Source organism: Cibotium barometz, chromosome 10 (assembly GCF_041138505.1).
Source record: "Cibotium barometz isolate CiBa-2024 chromosome 10, ASM4113850v1, whole genome shotgun sequence".
Lineage (NCBI taxonomy): Eukaryota > Viridiplantae > Streptophyta > Polypodiopsida > Cyatheales > Cibotiaceae > Cibotium > Cibotium barometz.
The window spans coordinates 57,770,632-57,791,673 of record NC_141055.1 but is presented as its reverse complement, the minus strand read 5'-3'; the positions used below and the strand labels follow the sequence as shown (position 1 = coordinate 57,791,673).

Sequence of the window (21,042 nt, the reverse complement as noted above, 5' to 3'; positions counted from 1 at the left end):
TCTCCATGAGGAGATATATATGCAGCAGCCAGAGGGTTATGCAGTAAGTGGAAAGGAGAAGCTTGTATGCAAGCTGAAAAAGAGTCTTTATGGGCTCAAACAGGCACCAAGAGAATGGTATCATAAATTTGATACATTTATGAAATCTCAGAAATTCAGGAGAAGTGACATAGATCACTGCTTGTACACCAAGAAAGCTTTGGATGGCAGTCTATTGATCCTCATCTTGTATGTTGATGATATGTTGATTGCCGGAAAATCTCGTAAGGAGATGGATGCCTTGAAGCAGAGGCTGTATCAAACCTTTGATATGAAGGATTTGGGTGATGCTAATCACATCTTGGGTATGCGGATACTTCGGGACAGAAATCAGCATGTGTTGTATTTGTCTCAGAAGGAATACATTGGCAAAGTCTTGCAGAGGTTCAATATGGACGGGGGGAAGAAGACTAGTACTCCTTTGCCTCCATATGTGAAACTCAGTGCTATTAACAGCCCACAGTCAGATAGAGACAGGGCTGATATGGCCAAGATTCCGTATGCTTCAGCTTGTGGCAGTCTCATGTATGCCATGGTTGCTACTAGGCTGGACATTGCATTTGCAGTGGGAGTGGTTTCTAGATACATGGCCAACCTTGGCAAGAAGCATTGGGAAGCAGTGAAAGGTGTCATGAGATACCTGAAGGGCACACAGGATATGTGCATTTGTTTTGGCAAACAGGATGCATTAGTGCATGGTTACACGGATTCGGATTATGCCGGTCATCCAGATAACCGAAAGTCTACTACCGGTTATGTATTTACATTCACAGGAGGTGCTGTGTCATGGATATCCAAGATGCAGAAGTGCACTGCCTTATCTACTACAGAGGCCGAGTATATTGCAGCCACAGAGGCTTGCAAGGAGGCATTATGGCTATCTCGGTTAGTGGTTGATTTGGGTTATACAGGGGATATTCCATTGTTGCATTGTGACAGTCAGAGTGCCATCCAGTTGGCAAAGAATCCTGTCTTTCATGCAAAGACGAAGCATGTGGATGTGAAGTATCACTTCATCAAAGAGGTGATAGAGAACAAGCAAATTCAGCTTGTTAAGATTCATACGGATGACAGCCCGGCTGATCTGTTGACAAAGAGTTTGCCTCCGGAGCGGTTTGCTCATTGCAGACACTTGGATGAGGCCATTTTCAACCTTGATATGGCCTTGTATATTATCATGTACATGCTGATTTTTTCTTTTCCTTTACTTAAGGGCACTTTGCCTTTAAGTGGGAGGTTGTTGGGGTAAAGGCGTTATGCCCACCCTTATAGTGTGTACAAGCCCATAAGTTATAGTACATAGTACACTTAGTACTTTTAATGTACTAAGTGCACTATGTGTACTAGTGCAATATACATGTGTGATAGGGGAGTCACACACTCATATCATTATGAGTTGACTTATCCCCACAACTCTCTCTCTCTCTCTCCCTTGTTGTTCTTCTCTGTGTATGTCTCCCACATGACCTAACCCTAATTCTTCCTGTTTCTCCCACACAAATAGTGCACAAAAAGTATGTTGCCCATACAAAATTGATCAAGCAAGCATAACAAACCTGAATTTTTGTGTTAGTGACAGTGCCATATTGGTGATTACAAGTGTTTGAAAACTCACATGAGGGGTGTTCCATGCTCATCATGCATATTTCATATAGTACACACCCATGCACAAATTTCATAGCTGTATGCACATGACAAGAAATCGCGATCTCTTGTTGCAGGATAAATTTTCAAAAATCCACAAAACATCCCTACCACCACAGCTTCTTTATGCATAAATAGAGTGTTCTAGCATCTTGAAATGACTATGCCCTTTTTCAAGCTCATACAACAAGCATTGGCGGATCCTATTTCACCGACTTTTTCCAAGTTATGGTCAACGAGCCAATTTTATGGTTTTTGAGCTATCCCGCGGGTTCAATAGGACCTACCTAACCTACTCCTAATGCGGAAATAAAGGTACAATGAATGAAATAACATGAAATGGACAATACGGAATAAAAAATTTCAGAAGGGATTTTCTAAAATCCTATTTTCTTATGGTTCAATGAAGCAGAACAATGCAACATCCCATATTGCACTATCTCACCACACAAAACCTTTCCTAATCCTATGAAGTCCTCGAGAGTCCCACTCTCTGGCTACCTCGAGAGCCTTGAAGCCCCGCTCCAACCTCTCAACTAATCTAGTGAATAAAGAGTGCTCTAAACAAATTTAGAGGAACCTTGACAGTGGTAAGACAAGTAGACTCGCTAATCTAGGGACACCGTCCCCGACAGTGGCGCCAATGTTAGCGGCTCGCCCCCGCGAGACGGACGACTGGAGCATAGCTTGCACTAACACACAATATGTCAAATGCAGGGAAGTGGCCCGATTAGGGCATGGAGGCATACACAATGCTTGTCAGGCACTATGGAGTCTATGAGTAACAATGTACAAGCATCAACACAACTTCTTAACAAAGATTCAAGCCATTAAGCATAACACAACATTCTTTCCTACGAGCATACACAAACTATTTCAATGAGCAAATATTGTCAAATAGTCATGAAACTTGGTAAGCATACACACATGACACTAGGGAACACTGCTAAGACCTCAAATCACTAAAACTGAGGCACACAGAAATCGCAATCTCTTATTGCCATGGCTAGAAATCTGAGATTTTAGTCAAGCATCATCACTAGGAGCATGAGGAGATACTTCCTAAGCACTTTAGTAATAAAAAACAATGCAAATGAAGCCCTAAATCCCTTGATTAAGCTCACCAATCAAGAGAACAAAGAGGCTCAAATCAATACAAATTGGACATTAATCAAGAGCTAAGCATTGGTAGAACACTTACACATGATCAAAGACACAATAGCACTCAATGGTGAAGCTCCACGAGCTCAAGAATCGAAATTTTATTGGCAAACTGAAGGACTGGTTGCGCGTTCTGACGCGCTCCCTTGAACTCGTCTTCGAGTCGCTCAAGGTAGTGGGGCGGTACAAACCGCTGCTTAAGGTCGCGGACGAACTCGTCCCACACATAAGCTGCCGTACCTGCTCTGGTGTGGGCATGAGTCCACTGAGTCCACCAAGGAATGGCCTCACCTTCCAAGTACCAACTAGCCAAGATCACTTTGTCAATATCTGTTTTCCTAACTGCGGCAAAGTAAGCTTCAAATTGATGTAACCATGAATAAAGAGTAGTGGAATCGAGTTTACCATTATACTTACTGAAATTCATTTTCTCGGGAAAATGATTCGAGGGCACCGCCGGTGTCAATCTGGCGTCCAAAGCTCTGAGGTAACACTCGTGTTCCATTCGTCGCATGGCGTCGTCTTCTCGTTGTCGAATCTCCAATGCACACATCTGCATCTCAAGCAAGGAGCTTGGCTGCGGCTATGACCCCGCGAGAGGGTCCCTGTGACAAGGATCTGGTATCTGGGATACGGAAGGAGAGGGAGGAAGAGATGGAAAATGCGACGCTGGAGAGCGGGAACGCTCCTCCAGAGCCAAAATCCGTGCCTTCTGCTCATCCAACTTGGTTGTCTGGTCTGCGAGATTGCTCGCATCATCTGCTGGAACATGTCTGTGACACTCAAGCCGGGTGCCCTAGCTGGGCTGCCTGGTGCACTCTGGTCCCATGGTTCTGGTTCTCTCTCATCGCCGAAACTCGCCATAGCGGGAAAATGCAATTCCTTTCCGGAACGCAATCTAACCATCCACTATCTGTGTGGGAGACTTCCGGAGGCTTCCGGAGGCTAAAAACCAACCGTCCTTCGAGGGACAGGAGTCACTCCGAAAGGGGTAGTCCACCGGCGTCTAAAAACCAACCACACGAGCGAAAAAAATTTCTGGTTTTCTTTGCTGAATCTTTGTCCTTGAAGTGAGCTCTGATACCACTGTAACATCTTGAGTAACAATGAATCCTAAGTACTCAATCTGAGGTGTGAAGAATGTGCATTTTCTTTTCTTTGCATAGGGTTTGTGTTGCCGCAAAATTTCTAACACTTTGCGCACATGCTCTTCATGCTCCTCTACTGACTTAGAGTAGACGAGGATATTGTCAAAAAAGACAAGAACAAAATCATCCAAATATGGCCTGAAAATATCTTCCATTAGACGATTGAAACTGGATGGGGCATTAGTCAATCCAAATGACATGATTGTCAACTCATAATGCCCATACCGTGTATTAAAAGCTGTCTTTGAAATGTCTTTCTCTTTGACTCTGATTTGATAGTAACCAGATCTGAGATCCATCTTGGAAAAGATCTTGGCACCGTGAAGTCGATCTAGGAGTTCATCGATGTAAGGAATAGGATAGTTATTCTTCACTATGCCTAGATTTAGCCCACGATAATATATGCACAGGCGAAGAGTCCCATCCTTCTTCTTCTGGAATAGCACTAGTGCTCCCCAAGGTTAATTACTTGGTTTGATAAATCCTTGCTCAAGGAGTTGACGTAGCTGTTCCTTCAGCTCAATAGCCTCCGAAAGAGACATTTTATAGGGTTATCTAGAGACTGGTGAACTTCCTGGGATAATTTTAATCTCATGATGTACCTTCTTGAAGGTGTTAGTTTAGTGAGCTCTTCAGGAAATATATCCCCGAATTCACTTAACCACTCAAGATCAACACTCGGCTTAGGATCCTCAACTTTGTTGAGCTTGACTATATAAATTTGTAGCCCCTTTCGCACTCCTCTTAACAAATTACTGGCTTTAACTAGGTGGGCTTTGGGCTTACCATTCTTCCCATGAATAAGGACAACATTCCCAAGTTTATCTGTGAAAGTCACACTACCCTCACTACAATGAATGCTAGAGTGATTAGATATGATCTAGTCCATCCCAAGTATCCCATCATAGATACCTAAATGTAGGGTTCCAAATGAAGTGGAAGTGGAATAACCTCCTACTTCAAACTCTAAATTGTCCCACTAAATGACAACATAATACTTCCTTCCCATTGACTAACTCTACCCTCATTCTCTTAGCCGATTGTTGATTTTGGTGTAGCTTTCTCAGGCATCTTGGGTGATAAAAATAATTGTGTATTGCCACAATCAATGAGAACCTGGAAAGACTCACCCGCATGGGTTGGCGGCACTTGGACTACAGCATACTTTTGATTTGCTCCGAGATTGTCAATCACGCCAAAGAGGGTAGCCCATTGATCTTCATGCTCTCCAAGGGTTGGTTTGGCATTTAGCAGCATAGACATGGGCAGTTGCTCCATGTCCTCGAAATCGGTTCTTGAGCTCCAGCAATTCTGGGGCAAGATTGACGATAATGGCCCATTTCTCCGCATTCAAAGCATGATCCTGGATGTGGCCTAGCCTCGTATGCTACATAAACATGAGGCCTGTAAGGCGCTTGTACTAGATATGCTTGATATCGCTACTGCAGAGGACCTTGGTTTCCAGGGCTAAAGTTTCTCTTTGCGGGTGTGAACTTGGTTCCTTTGGTCAGTGGCTTAGCATGTTCCAAGGCATCCTTGGCTTCATAGCTTCCAAAGTGGGTCCCAGAGGTTCATTGAGGGATTCACAGAATCGAGCCACTTGCTGAACAAGGCAGGTGTATACATCCGAAGAGTAACAAAACTTTGAGTAGAACTCTTCCAGGATAAGAGTTCCTTGTCAGAGGGTGAAGAACTCATTCATTTTGATGGCTTCATGAGCTGGGGATAAATACCTCCCCTTTACCACTACCATAATATCCTCCCAAGTTTGGGAACTTTCTGTTACTGCTTGATCCTTACACCACTTCTTCCACCAGAGTTTAGCATCTCCAGTCATATGAAACCTTGCGAGCATGGACTGATTCGTAGGTGTGGTTCCAGAAGTAGAAAAATAATCAATCAAGGCTTTCACCCAAACCTCAGTATCTCGCTTGACCTAGGTGCCTTCTCCATTGAAAGAAGGTGGTTGGGCTTGTTTAAGGAGTAACTTTTTCTCCTGAGCTTCTGTCACGTGCATCCCGCACTTGGATGCCACGTAGACATTTCTGTACAGAAGGTGCACGACCTGGGATGGTGAACTGGTCCCATGTGAGCCCAGGGATCCATCTCAATCGTCCGAGGTCAGGTGTGCATTGTCCTGCACATGGGTGTGCACTGTCCTGCACATGAAGCAGTGCCAGTCCGCGCTGTGAGTCTCCCTCTAGAATGATGTCAGATGTTCTGTGTATCTAGTTTGCAACTGGATGCCAGACCTCTGTGGGCATGTAGGTTTGCATGTAGAGATGGGGCGAGCCCATAGGGCTACCCCAGTGCGAAGAGTTGCACCCTGGGGATAACAATTTGGTACCGAATTTTTAGTAAGGATTATTCCTTAATTGCCGCTCCCTTGATGGACCTTATAAAGAAGGAGAGAAAGATCATATGGTTTCCCAAGTACCAACAAAGCTTTGATCAGCTCAAGGCTATCATTTCATCAGAGCCAGTGTGCTAAAGCTTCCAGATTTCTCCAAGCCATTTGAAGTCGTCACCAACACTAGCAAAATCGCACTTGGTGGAGTGCTATACCAAGAAGATCGACCAATAGCCTACTCATCTCGAAAACTCAGATCTAGCACGGAAAACCACAACTGGATTCAGTATTTACTACTGGTGGAGTACACCTATAATGCATCTTATCATTAGAGTATAGGCATAACTCGTTTTAAAGCGCTCTATGGTCAGTATTGTTTGTCACCCTTAAATTTTTATGACCCAAATATCTGGGTAGAAGCCTCAAAGGAGATGCTTGGAGTAATGGACGAACAACTTCAAGCTATTCGCAATGACATCAAAGCGGCCCAGAATCATCAAAAAGAGTTCGCAGATACGAAAAGGTCGAAACGAGTTTTCAAAGAAGGAGATAAGGTATTCCAGAGAGTATGACCTAAGAAGAGTTCTTTATCTTTTGGCCGCTACCAAAAGCTTAGTCCAAGATACTTTGGGCCTTATGAAGTAGTCAAGTGCATTCGCAAGCAAGCCTATAGATTACGCTTGCCTGAGCATTTAAAGGTACATAATGTATTTCATGTGAGTCTTCTGAAACCTTATTTCAGTAGAACCGAGCATGTAATCAATGATGAAGTGGTCATCATGCCCTCTCAAGGAATTCTAGAGTCTCAAGTTGATAGAATTCTGGATTCACGTGAAAGGAATTTACGAAGCAAAGTCATTAGGGAACAGCTTGTTCAATGGAAGGATTACCCTGAATGTGAGGTGCCACCCCTAAAAGCGATCAAAGAAAATCGGGCGGACAAGCCCCTTAGTAGTCAGCTAGGTCTTTTGGGAAATTCCAGTGGATGACACACGGGCCTTGCACTGAGTCCCTCGATATGAGCCACTGGAGCGCGACCGTAGCTCTACCTTGGACCAGTAGCGTAGTCTCCTAAATGGCCATTTCTACTTCCCATCTATGCATTCAACCGTGCTCTGAGATGTTGCGGGATTGCGGGGATACTACATCCTTGGTCCAAGGTATAGTTTCTCGCTACCATAGGCTCAAGATACTGCATGGTCCCCTAAGAGGTCAACCTTGGTTCAAGCTATAGTTCCCGGCTCCCTTGGGCGGGCTCAAGGTACTGCACTGTCCCCTAAGGTGAAGGACTTAAGCTACGACGTCCTAGCGTAACTAAACGTTGCTATGCCACTCGACTTATCGAGTCCACCCGCCGCAGACCATAGAGTGGTACCGTCAGGGTAACCAATCTCCCGCTTCCCTTTTAGGATACGCTTGTTGTTGTCTAATTACTACTCACACTGTTTGACATATAAAAATAACCATTGTTCCTTTATTAAATTCTTGGGTATAGCATCCGTTCAAACGGCCCTTCAAACAGATGATGAAAGCATAGTCTAAAAAGATAATTTAATAGACAACTTTACAATGAATTTCTTATTAAAAGAAATATTTACATTTTTCGTTACCCAAGGGACCCCCGTGATCACTCTTGGTGATTAGAAAACCACCAAGGGACCCCCGTGGTCACTATTGGAGAAATAACCAACCAACAAAGAAAATTGGGCTATCTAGAATCCCGGTGCTCATTCCCGCTAACCAACGGAAAGAGGCTAGAACCAAAGGACCCCCATCTTAGGGAAGATGCGATCACCTTTTGGCGGGCATTTATGGATACCACCGGTCTCTCCGCTCGAGAAGACTGGTAACTCATCTACCTCGGTAGAGCTGGCCAACATGAGGTAGGCTAAGGTCTTATGGTTAAGAATAACCTAAGACTTGGACACTCGCGACGTACAAACCCCGTCACGTTTTTTCGAGTGCCTTGGCCACAAGGCCGATTACAGGTGTCCACCTGGAGATCAAAATCTCATATTAAAAACCATTCTTGAAAGAAAGCAACCTTAGTATATAACATTATTGAGAAACACTTAACGTCAAGACACATTCATCATTTTGAGAAATTTTTAAACTTGACATTACGAGAAAACATATGTTGGCATGTTTCCTTTGGTTATGGACCAATTTCTTGGACGTTTTTCTCATTTAAAAACGGGTTTCTTAACTTCTAAGTTCACGTATGTATAATGTAATTTGAACAGCGATGCATGTACGAATTAACAAGACCAACCTGGGCATTTCCATTCGCTGGTGTGGTCGAGGGAACTACAATCCTCATGGTAGGAGCTTGGCTCGTCTCGGCATCGTTGTAAGCCACTCCGCTATGGGTTCATTTAGGGGCCATCCTCGACAAAGGTTTAGAGAAAAAAGACACAAAAAGTGATACAACTACACCTAGCATGAAAACTGTCAAGTTATCGCTTAGGAGTTAGCATCGCATAAGCATACTAATCTTTATGAATATTTTACTAAAATTTGTGGGTAATTTCTTTCTTAAATCCTATTGCTGATTGTATTAATTAAAATACGTTGAATTAGGGCAAGAAGAGTGAATATCACTAGAATTTCCAGAGCACATAAAGTTCTAAAATTTTTCCCTAATTATTTAGGATAAAATAAAAATTTCTACAAGCCTTTATCACTGTTAGATATATGTAGCTATTTAATCTCTCTAAAAAAAGTCAAAAAATAGTCAAATTTAACCTCAAATCGGTGATATCACTAAAAATACAAAACCAAATGCAAAAAAAAAATTTGATAATATGAAGGATTAATGTATTCTTAATCTCTTCACAAGTAATTTTTATGATTAAATAAGTGTAGCTATTTAATCTCTCTAGAAAAGTGATAAAAATAGTCAATTTTGACCATAAATCAGAGATATCACTAAAACTACGGAGCCAAATGTAAATCCAATTTGATAATATAAAATATTATTATATTTTTAACCTCTAAACAAGTCATTTTTATGATTAAATAAGGGAAGCTATTTAATCTCTCTAGAAAAGTTACAAAAATAGTAAATTTTGACCATAAATCAGAGATATCACTAAAACTACAGACCTAAATGCAAATATAAATTTATAATCTGAAATATTAGTGATATTCAACCTCTTCATAATTCCTTTTCATGATTAAATAAAGGTAGCTATTTGATCTCTCTAGAGAAGTGACAAAAATAGTCAATTTTGACCATAAATCAAAGATATCACTAAAAATACATAACTAAATGCAAATTTAAATTCATAATATGAAATATTAGTGCATATTTAACCTCTAAAAAAAGTCATTTTCATGATTAAATAAAGGTAGCTATTTAATCTCTCTAGAAAAGTGATAAAAACAATCAATTTTGACCATAAATCAGAGATATCACTAAAAATACAGAACTAAATGTGAATCCAATTTAATAATCTGAAATATTAATATATTTTTAACCTCTTCACAAGTCCTTTTCATCATAAGTGCATCTGTAAAATCTCTCTAGAATACTCTAAATTTAGGAGGATTCTAGTGATATCATTAATTCCTTTGCTAATTTCAGTGATGTGATGGTTTCAACTCTGATTTTTATCAGTAATTAATATGTTTCTAACATCCATTCACTTAATTCATTGATCTAATGTGTTCCCCTAATTACCACTCTCTAAAAGTATGCCTTTATTCATTAATATCTTAATGAATATACATATTTGGTGATGAAGCATTTGTAATCATGAAGTTCTAATTAAATATGAACTAATCAAGTACATAGACTAATTCTTGCATAAAAGCTAACACAAACCCTAATTTTCTCTCTCTAGGATCGCTAGGATCGCTAGAAATGGAGAAATGCTTTAGGGAGAGTGATTAGAGATGTTAATTTTGAGCTAAACATAAATAGATTTTAGTATGTAAGCTTAATTTCATTAAAACAACCTTAATCTTTGAAGAAAATGATTAATTTAAGCATAACTTCGCTAATCCTATGCTTAATTTTACTTAATTATGCATGAATGTAATCGCGAAAACATGTGAACCATGTGATTAATCTTGATAATTAAGTGTTTAAAGAGCTACATTTCATTAATTCATCACTAAACTTCATGAAAAGCAAGCTTAAACAAGTAAAATTTCACTAATCTAGACAGAGTTATGCATTGATATGCGTAGATGTGAGAGAAGGGAGTGATTTTAGCATGAAGAAAATGATTAAATTAAGTAATTAGTGCTTGGCGATTGAGCAATCCCCTTCATTAGAACCTGTGCCAAATGTGAAATTGACCACCTTATCAAAGAATGTCCATTAAAAGACAATTTAAAGAAACCTCCAGCTCCTGTGGTGGATAGCGCGAAAAAGGATGATAGCACAACGTTGCCTAAGGCCAAATCACCTCCACTACCACCGCCCAAGAGGAAAATTCTACACCAAATAACTACAGATCTTATTCGATCCCAGGTAATGGAGTCTCAAGAGAGAAATGCCAAAATAAACCAAGCAATGAGCCTTAATTGTCACCCTGCTCTAGCAATAGAGACCGCGATGATAACCTCTAATGTTAGATGAATGGTCAACCCCGACAAGAAGGCTCCATATACATACATATATAATATACATACATACATATGTGTGTGTGTGTGTGTGTGTGTGTGTGTATACATACATATGTATGTATATATATATATATATGTATGTATATATATATATGTATGTATGTATATATGTATGTATGTATATATATATATGTATGTATGTATATATATATATATGTATGTATGTATATATATATATGTATGTATGTATATATATATATGTATGTATGTATATATATATATATATGTATGTATATAGCTGGCAACTGAGTGTTATGGTCTGAGGTCATTATCAGGTAGCCCATACCCTAAGGAATCCCAAGAATCAAGCGGCATGGAAATTGGAGCACAAAATCATGAGATATGATCTGTTTAGTGTTTGCGCCATAAACGTAAAAAATGTTCTTAAGTGTTTGCTTCTGCGAGCTCGAATGAAGTGATGAGCGCTCAAATGATGATTCTAAAGCTTCGCCTATGTGGGCCTTGATGCTTTCTACCTACAGGTACCATGGCATCTCAATCATATCAGCGGAGAAGCAAGTACATGAGCAAAGCAAAGATGCTGGAAGAAGCGCAACCCTTTGAGATCACAAAGATCCAAGTTGCAGCAGAGTGCTATGTGGACAAAGAATCCTTGAGAGCATTTAGAACAGCAGTCTTCACCGGATCATTCAAGACTCCGGAGGGATCTGTATGGAGTGTGTCTATTGTGCCGGATAATTTTGACCAGATGCACAAGCACCAAGACGCCATGAAGATCTTTGAGAAAGTTGGTCTGAAATCCTATTTCAACCTACCAGCTTGGGGAATGGATACGAAAAGGTCTTATCAGTTGATCAGCACATTGGATGAATGTCAGAATTACAGAAGAGATGATCTCCGAAGCATTAAAGCTTCTAAGAGGGAATCAGAGCCTTCACTCCAGAAATTATGTAGAAGAAATCGTGCAACCTTTATGCAGTCGCCAACCCAAGAATACACCTTCAGGGATATGGTTTACAAAGAGGCGGAATTGGCTTTAAGGCTGTACACACAACAGTTTAGACATGGCAAGGCAGTCCGTTATACAAGACCACATCGGCGGGTGGCGGCATTTTTCTCTAAAGTACCTACAGCCACTAGGCAAATGTGGTCACTAAATGTTGCATAGCTTGTCTTCTCGGAATTAAAAGCATTCGCAAAGAGAAAGAAAACGCCAAATGCATTACATATGAATTGCGGCCAATACCTGACAAGGTTGGCGTACCACGATGATAGATGAGCTACCACCAGCCCATCCCATTAACCATTGGGTGTCGCTTTGCAAGCCTATGGCACAAACGGTGAAAGCCCAATCAGACACGCAACCTGCAAGATCCACCAGGGGAAAGCAAGCAGTTGAAGAAGTAGATGAGTCTGAAGAGGAGGCCAGATCTACGGAAGAAGAGGATTCTGATGAGGCAATGACTGAGTCAGACCAAGAAGAAGAAGTAGCACACATACACAGGAACAACAAGCCACGGGTGGAGAGGAGGAACAACCTGAAGATCCGTTCCTAGAGCATCCCGCTCAACCAGAGAGTTGGGAAAGATTTGATAGAGCTAGAACACAACGCAAAAAAAATTAAAGCTGATGTGGCACCAAGGCCAACAAAGTCTACAGCTGCAAGCTCAAAGAAAGAAGCTCCAACTGCACAACAACTCCGCAGAGAGAGATTGCAAGACTTGGAGGAGTTGAGAATTATGGCATAGGGATTAGCTCAACAAGGCAGAGCTCAGGTGGAAGCTAGGTTGGGGAAGAGACCACTTGAAAGATCTAGTGCTGAGCAAACCCAGGAGGCTACCAAGAGGTCTAACACAAGACTTGCCAAATCTAGAAGTACAAACCGGGACACAACAAAGTGAGCAACACTCTCCCCACATGGAGATGAAGAGGAAGCTCCAATGCCATCCCCTAGGAGAGAACCCTCACCAACCATAGTTGTATCTTTATCCTCTCCTAGAAGAGAAGAAGAAATTGTTTGGGAATATCCTACTGTACAAGAAGCTGAACCCCAAAGAGTGCCAGATACTCTTCAAAAGGAAGCAAGCCCAGCACTAGCTAATGTAGAGAAAGAGAAAGAAACGGAACCTGAGCCTACTCCTATTCATGGAGAAGTACAACAGGTGCCAATAACTCCAGCGGAAGAGCAAGATTTACAAGATCCACAACCTCGAAGAGAGGAACAAGCTCAAGAAAAGCATGCACAACAAGAGCAAAGCATCTTGGAATCACAAGAAGGATTAACAGAGTCACAAGAAGCTAACAAGGACAAGACTGAAGAACAGCCTACAGTGATCGAGTTGGACAAAGAACAAGAGGCTCCAAGGGACACTCAAGCAGATCAAACTGGAACCAGTGGAGAACCTCAAGAAGCCGTGGATGAAGAGCCAATTCTGATGCCTGCCCAACGTATTCAAAGAGACCTTGAAAAGATCATAAAGGCGAAAATGGACCAGGCAATGACCTTTAAGGAATATAACATAATTATGGCAGAGCATGAAGTAGAAATCAAGACAATTAATGAGACCAATTCCTTATTGGTACAGCAGGTCAAGAAAGATGGAGAGCAAATTAACACTCTCCAAAGAAAACTCGACAGCAGGCTTAAAGAGTTAAAGGATACCAACGCAGAGCTCCACTCAGTATATAGAGATTTAGGAGAATGCAAACAGACTTTGGAAAGATCCCAACGTGCAGCTCAGGCACTTACATTACAACTGGATATGAAAAAGAGGGAAGTGGAGAAGCTACAAAAGGACCATGCCGACCAACTCACTGTGAAAGAGCAGCAACTAGCGGCAATGCAAACAGCACATGCAGTCAACCAGACTAGATTGGAGCAAGCCGAGAGCACAATACGGCAATTTCTTGCTAACCCAATCGTTGGAACTGTACAGCCGGACAATAGAGTACCAGAGCTGCAGAAGCAGCTAAATTTAGAAAAGCTACAGCGCATTACCATGCTCACAGGTTTTATGCATCGTGAAGCTGCCAAAGACAGAGAAGCTTAAGGAAGAGCTGGAGAAAATAAAGCACGTTCTTGCCAACAAAGAGCAAGATTTGGCAAACAAAGAGATTCAGCTGCAAAATAGGCCAATGCCACCTCCGTTGGATATGCCACCTCCAGAATCAAGCTATTTTGAGCCTAAGAGATTCCACTGCAAAATAGGCCAATGCCACCTCCAGAATCAAGCTATTTTGAGCCTCTACCAATGGAAACGGAGACTGCAGGTACAAGTACGGGCATGGACGGGGCAGAGGAGGAGCCAGACTACACTACGGCGGGGTTTTCAAGCACCGACCCAAGGCAAATGGATTTGGAACGGGAGCTACAAGGCCGTATTCAGCTAGAAGTAGATGCAGTGGTGAAGGAGTGCATGGCTTGGGAACAAAAGATAATACACTCAGCCAGCATTGCCTATTTGACACCTAAAGGGCTAGTTTCTGACTATCACATGCCAACATTGCCCTATCCACTTTTAAAGCAGGAAGTCCTTCTAATGAAAAAAGAATTTCAACCACATTGTCAGCTAAACGAGCTTGGAGGGTATGCCAATGTGCCAATTGAAGATTTTGAAGCCTCAGCGATTATGACTAATCAACCCAAATGGAGGGAGAGCTGGCTTAACAAGCGCGTCAAAGACAGACTCTATTATGTCTCTGCTCCCCAGGAATTGCGCATCGATCTGACTTATTGCCCAATCCAACGTTGGAGAACTTGGGAAAATTTTGATCGATTCACCTCAAAGCAACGAACAGCATGGCTTAACTACCCAGTGTTGCCATCACCGAAGCAAGCAAGCTCCTACAGAGAGATACATGCTAGAGGTGCTTAATGGCATTATCAACCAATTCAAGGGAATTCTAGATCTAGCATGTATCATGATGTCAAAGATCGCAAAAATGATTGTTACATGCATTGAGACATAATGATATCGATCAAACAGGCCATCCTTGGACGATGTTCTTTGAAGGTGGCCACGGGCTTAGCTGGGATTTGCAGAAAGCGCCGTCAAGGCAGGTGCTGATGGGATTGTATGCTAGAGTCATCTTCCTACCAGCACACTTCATTATTACTTTCGAAGAGGCATTCTATACAGGATTTTTCGAGATCCAGAGCAATATATTTTCACTGCTAAATCAGGATGTTCGAAGCAGGTTTGTGGCCTTTATGACAATGGAAGTAGAGATGCCCTTGAAGGATGTCCTCGAAGATCTGGAGCTGGAGCAACGAATTAAGCGCTTCTAGAAAACTCTAACTGATCAGACCATCTCTAAGTATGGCGAGGCAAGCGGAAGCGACCGGTGAATACAGTGTCCAGGGACGGACACCAAATTAGGTGTGGGGGAGAGAGGGTTCTTCACAGATGGACATGCATACACATAGCAAGAGGTGAGGTATATGACCACTATGCATAGATGATATCCTCCTCTCTATTATCAAAGCACCAGTCCCCGGCAGCAGTGCCAAATGTTAACCCATCTCCCACCCCTCTCCCCTTACGCAGGCGGAGCGGATACGGGAGATACGCTAAATTTCCTTCTTCCTTGTTTCACCCCCTTATGCAGGAAGGCTACACAAGGCAATGGGAGTATCGCAGGGACTTGTGCTATGACCGTGGGTGAGCGCCAATATCATACTCACACACACACACGACAAGAGGTTTGCCCTTGAATAAAAAGAAGAAGAACAGGAGAAGGTGTGTCACTCACCCTCTTCGTCTAGGTTCGTCGCCAGACAAGATGGGAAGCTCCCCGCGCATAGCCAGAGCCCGTGGTAAGCCAAAGCATGAAGAAGACGCTCCTCTGCAAGCCCACAACACCTTTCTCACCTCCCTCACACACACACAGAACTGTTGCAGAAATACACAGAGATGCAATCTCGTTTTTTGACTCAAATCCCAAATTATCAGGTTCTAGATTACAATTTTGGCCTTTTAAACAAGCTCAAAATGTGCCCGGGCGCCCATAGTATGGACCGGGGGCATTTTGAACACTAAATGGGGACTGTAGAGCATTGTTTTGGCTTCTTTACGATGCGCACATGCCCAAAAATACAAATGGAAGTATTCTCATGTTAATTACAACTTCGGCAAAACAATGGCCAATTTATTAAAAAATATGAAATTTGCGGCAAGGAAAAATAAAATTACATGGTGTTTTTTCTATTGGCACAATTACTAGGAGTAAATACAACAATTTGTTGAGATGCCCACCATGATGCTTAGTGTGTAGCGCTTGAGTTAACCTTAGTTAACATTCTTCATGAGCTTGTTTACCCATATGGTGTCACCACGTATGGATAGAAGCTACTAAAAACAATCCATTGCTTGCTATTCTTAGCCATGATAGTATTATCCTACTATTAGTGCATTCAAAACAATTCAATACAAGCTAACCTACTCTTGTGCATACATGCCCATACACAACACAATATTTTCTTGCAAAAGCAGCTTATTCACCTTGGATTTGTTGTGTATACATGCCCTAATAGCACTTCCTAGAAAAATACTTTCTTGTAGCATATTTCCAAGAGCCAACAACAACTCCCTATCTCACAATCTTGCCATGGTTTTGTTTCCCTTGCAGTGGCCCCTATAGTGCAAGAGGCTTTCAAGACACAAACATAAGTCACCGTATTTGGATGGATGCCCCATGATGCATGCCTTCCAAACAATTCAATGCTTACCTTGGCCTTGTTGTACATATCCTACAATCGCATGCCCTCATGGTGCATGTATTTTATTTACTTTGATGCTTGTATACCTATGTTCATATTTGCCTATTAGTGCATTCTAAAAGATTACACTTTCTCTTAAGCTTGGCTTAGCAATATCAAAGCACCATATTTGGAGGACTTCCTAATGCTGCATGTGCTTAAAATAGTTCAAATCATCTCTACATGTCAAGTAATTCCTATTTTTGAAACACATAGTCACTTTATGCTGCATATGTTCAAAATAGTTCATTTCTTGCTCATCTTGTCCATAATGTACATATCCTACTACAACCAATGCATGCCTTCGAAACATTTTGAGCACGAAGCATCTCATGCTACATTCAAAACAATTCATTACTTACTCACATTGGCCTTATTATACATATCATGCTATTAGTGCACTCCAAAAGATTGCATCTTTACTCTTAAGCATGTCAAGTAAGGCTGAGACTGAGTAAGGATGGGACTCCATGTATAGATTTTCTTGGAGCTAGATGGAGTACATCCACCTGTCCTTCTTGTTGGCTTAGATAGTGAAGTGAGAGGAGGGTTTTGCCTTTTCTTTGGCGGCTAGATATGGGGTGCTCCTTTGTAATAGCCTTGAGTGTGCAAAAGCTTATTTGGAATCTAGCTGAGCTTAGGCTGTGTCTATTGAGGAGGTCTTGCTCGGGTAGGTGTTGTAACCTTCGTAAGAAGAGTAATTGGCTTTTGAAAAGTCATCGGCAATGGTTTGCGGGTTGCTTTAGGTAGCTGTAAGGTTTGTGGGATAAGATCTTTGTCCATATCCTTAGGCATGAAGGAAAGACATCGACACGTGCCACCCATGGTTGTCCTTTTCAGAGTCATCAGTGATCCAAACCAAATTGGTCTTGCTGCATTCTAGAACATGCTCAGAGACTTCAGTCTTCACCTTGTTGGATGATGGGTGCGGTGATGTGCTTGTACCTATAAGGTTTAACTGATGTACATTCCAACCATGATGTGCTGTCAATGCACACATGCTACGAATGGTAGTCATACGACAAGTGGGAGCAAAAGTCTCTTCAAAGTCAATGCCCTTTTCTTGAGCATACCCTTTTGCAACAAGCCTAGCCTTGTAGTGCTCAACACTACCATCAGACTTATGTTTTAGCTTATAAACCCACTTAGTGCCAATTGCCTTCTTACTAGTAGGCAAATCACATAATGACCAAGTCTCATTCTTCACAATAGCATCATACTCAGCTTGCATAGCAGCTATCCAATTTTTTGAATTTTGTGCCTCATTAAATGTAACATGCTCTTCTTCATCACACATGTTAGAAACAGCCAATGCATAACAATCTGATACATAGGAGGCATGCTGAGAACCATAATGAGTACGACTAGGCAAAGAAGGTGCATCCAATTTACTGTCACGTAAAGTCTGCACCAGCCATTTAGGCATAGACCTAGACTCTTCAATTTCTGTCCTCTCCTCATCAAGTGCATCAGTAAATGGCTGATCTATGGATTCATTAGAAACCTACATAGGCTGAATACATGCCTCATTTGGTTCTACATTAGACTGTCCACACCATTAAATAGAGGCAACAAAGTATCATACGTGTCCTATGAGCGTACATTTATCTCTTTGGTACATGAAAGCAAAGGCTACACAGAATCTTCCACAAATACAACATCTCGACTGACCAAGATCCGTTTACTTTATGGTATAGCCTGTAACCCTTACTTTCAGAACTGTAGCCAACAAAAATACATTTTACAGCCTTATCATCCAATTTCCTGCGATGTTGCTATGGCATAAGAGCATAGGCCAAGCAACCAAAAACACGCAAATGCGAAACAGACAGCTTCTTGCCATGCCAAGCCTCATACGGAGTGATAGACTACAATGCTTTGGTGGGACACCTGTTTAGCACATAGGTAGCACACATAACAGCCTCAAGCCAAAAAGAGTATGGCAAAGATTGACTTTTGACCTTTGACCATACATCGTGCCATCTCCATAAGAGACCTATTTTTTCTCTCAGTAACACCATTTTGTTGAAGGGTGTAAGGCACTGTACATTGGCGTTTTATCCCACATTCAGCCAGAAATGCATTAAAGTCTTTAGATATGTACTCCCCCCCTCGATCAGAACGGAGGGTGCCCACTTTACATTCATATACATTTTTAGCCAAGCCATAACAACAAACTGTTGAAGCACAAGAACACTTCAGACTTAGCTTTCAAAGAATAAACCCATGCATGCCTGGAATAATCATCTATGAAAGTCACGAAGTATAGGTAGTTCCCAAAAGATGGGGTCTGCATAGAACCACAAACATCACTGTACACAAGCTGCAATTTGTGAGTAGCTCTCAGTGAACCATCTTTAGGAAAAGAAGCACGCTGCATTTTACCCAAAATGCAACCTTCACATACATGCTTTGATGGTGCCTCAAGACGAGGCAATGAAGAAACCATCTCAGATTTCTGCAAACGCAGCAAACTACCAAATTTCAGATGACCAAAACATGCATGCCAAAAATATGCATTTGAAACTGCTTGTAAATCTGAAACTGCACATGCCACATCTTCCACACATTTTTCATAAGCATTCAACTTATATAGCCCACGGCTTAACGAACCAGATGCCACAATTGTGTCACCAGAACTGAGATCATGAACTGTACATTTGTCACCCACAAACTTAACAACTAGGCCAACCCTAGTAAGCACAGAAACTGACAATAAGTTCTTCTTGATCCCAAGAACATACAATGCATCTTTCAGTGTGAAAGCACTATCATTTGCAGCAAAAAGCACAATGGTACCAACTCCTTTCACTGGATAAGAGGAGTTATCTACACCATTTCCTATTGGAACAGATTCAAGAGAATTAAACATATCACACTGCGAAGTGATATGCTTTGTGCACCACTATCAAAGTACCATACATCAGAATCCACAACAGACATACAAGAATTATGCAACGACGTGTTATAGCTACAACATTTTTGCACTTTCCGGGTCGTTTCGGGCACGTTTCGGGGGCCGTTCGCGTGCTGCAAGGTTTTTGCATAGCCTTTCAGAGCTTCCGATTTTGTCTGTTCTTCACCAAAATCAGTAAATTTCTCACAGTTTTGGTGTATTGGGCCTGTGTGTGCCCCTACAGGTTACGTCAGTGCTTTTGGTCTCTTTCGCAGGTCATTACAGGCTTTTGTCGACAATGTCTGATAATGATGTATTTTGCATGTTGTCTGCTGATGACAAACTTGATGGCACTAATTATCCACTGTGGGCATACATGACGGGTCATGTATTGTTTCCAAAGGTTTTTGGAATATCGTTCAGGGTATTGATGTACGGTCAGGATATGTTGTTGCAGATTTTGGTATAGTTGAGGATGTCGCAATTTCTAGTACATCTGCTGATTTGCTGCTGCGGAGAGAGCTTCACGTTCTGGCACATCTACTGCTAGGGCAGCTCTACCTACAGCTGAGTAGGTTCGTTGGTAAAGATACACAGGCTCGTGCCTTGATTGCGTTATCTGTTAAATGTACCACTGTCCCACACGTTCGCTCAGCCAAAACAGCAAAGCGGGCTTGGGACATTCTTGCTCATTTGTATGCAGGTTGCAACAATGAGGCACATGTTGCCTATCTTCGAAAACAGTTAGAGTCTAAGCATCTGGAGGAAGGAGACTCTATGGACATTTTCCTTACAAAGATTAAAGATCTCAAGGAGCAGTTAATTACTGCAGATGAGATCATTCCTGATAGTTCACTTTGTGCAGACTATTCTTAATGGCTTGCCAGACTCTTATCAGAGCTTTGCTTCTACTTTCCGACTTGTGACGAAGGGTAATCCGGATGCAATCAAGTTTGATGAGTTAGTCGCTATACTCTTGCAGGAAGCTAAGTCTAGGGAAAACAGGTCTAGACAACGTGTTGCAGAAATCAGGCTTTTGTGGCTACTCAAAGAGGCAAAGCAACTGCTTCTTCGAGTAGTAAGCCAAAAGCTGCCCAATGATCATCTCATTAAGGACTGTCCAAAGATTAAAGCAAAGGAGGCAAAGAAAAGAGAGGCAAGCATGGCTGCTGCTATAGATGCCACAGCTTCTAGTTCTGAATCTGTAAATGTAGTACAAGATGCAGAATGGGCTTTTAGTATACATTGCAGCTATAACCCATCGTTGCATAATTCTTGTATGTCTGTTGTGGATTCTCATGTATGGTACTTTGATAGTGGTGCCACAAAGCATATCACTTTGCAGCATGATATGTTTTTTTCTCTTGAATCTGCTCCTATAGGAAATGCTGTTACATGTGCAAATGACTCCTCTTATCCAGTGAAAGGAGTTGGTACTATTGTGCTTACT

General features: G+C 41.7%; 2 protein-coding genes and 1 pseudogene across 2 annotated transcripts; 2 read left to right on the top strand and 1 right to left on the bottom strand.

The window, feature by feature from the left end:
* The first annotated feature begins 11,464 nt into the window (after positions 1-11,464).
* Positions 11,465-12,494, top strand: LOC147635098 (uncharacterized; annotated as a pseudogene).
* Positions 12,495-14,075: 1,581 nt separating this feature from the next.
* Positions 14,076-15,695, top strand: LOC147635097 (uncharacterized). Its single transcript, XM_086803480.1, has one exon. The coding sequence runs from the start codon at positions 14,151-14,153 to the stop codon at positions 14,811-14,813; it is 663 nt and encodes a 220-aa protein (XP_086659606.1). The 5' UTR covers positions 14,076-14,150; the 3' UTR covers positions 14,814-15,695.
* A 3,156-nt stretch (positions 15,696-18,851) lies between these two features.
* LOC147635096 (uncharacterized) lies at positions 18,852-19,568 on the bottom strand. Its single transcript, XM_086803350.1, has 3 exons — positions 19,251-19,568; positions 19,104-19,154; positions 18,852-18,986 (listed from the first exon to the last, which is right to left on the bottom strand). Exons 1-3 carry the CDS (start codon positions 19,566-19,568, stop codon positions 18,852-18,854), a joined length of 504 nt encoding a protein of 167 aa, XP_086659476.1.
* Between the last annotated feature and the right edge of the window lie 1,474 nt (positions 19,569-21,042).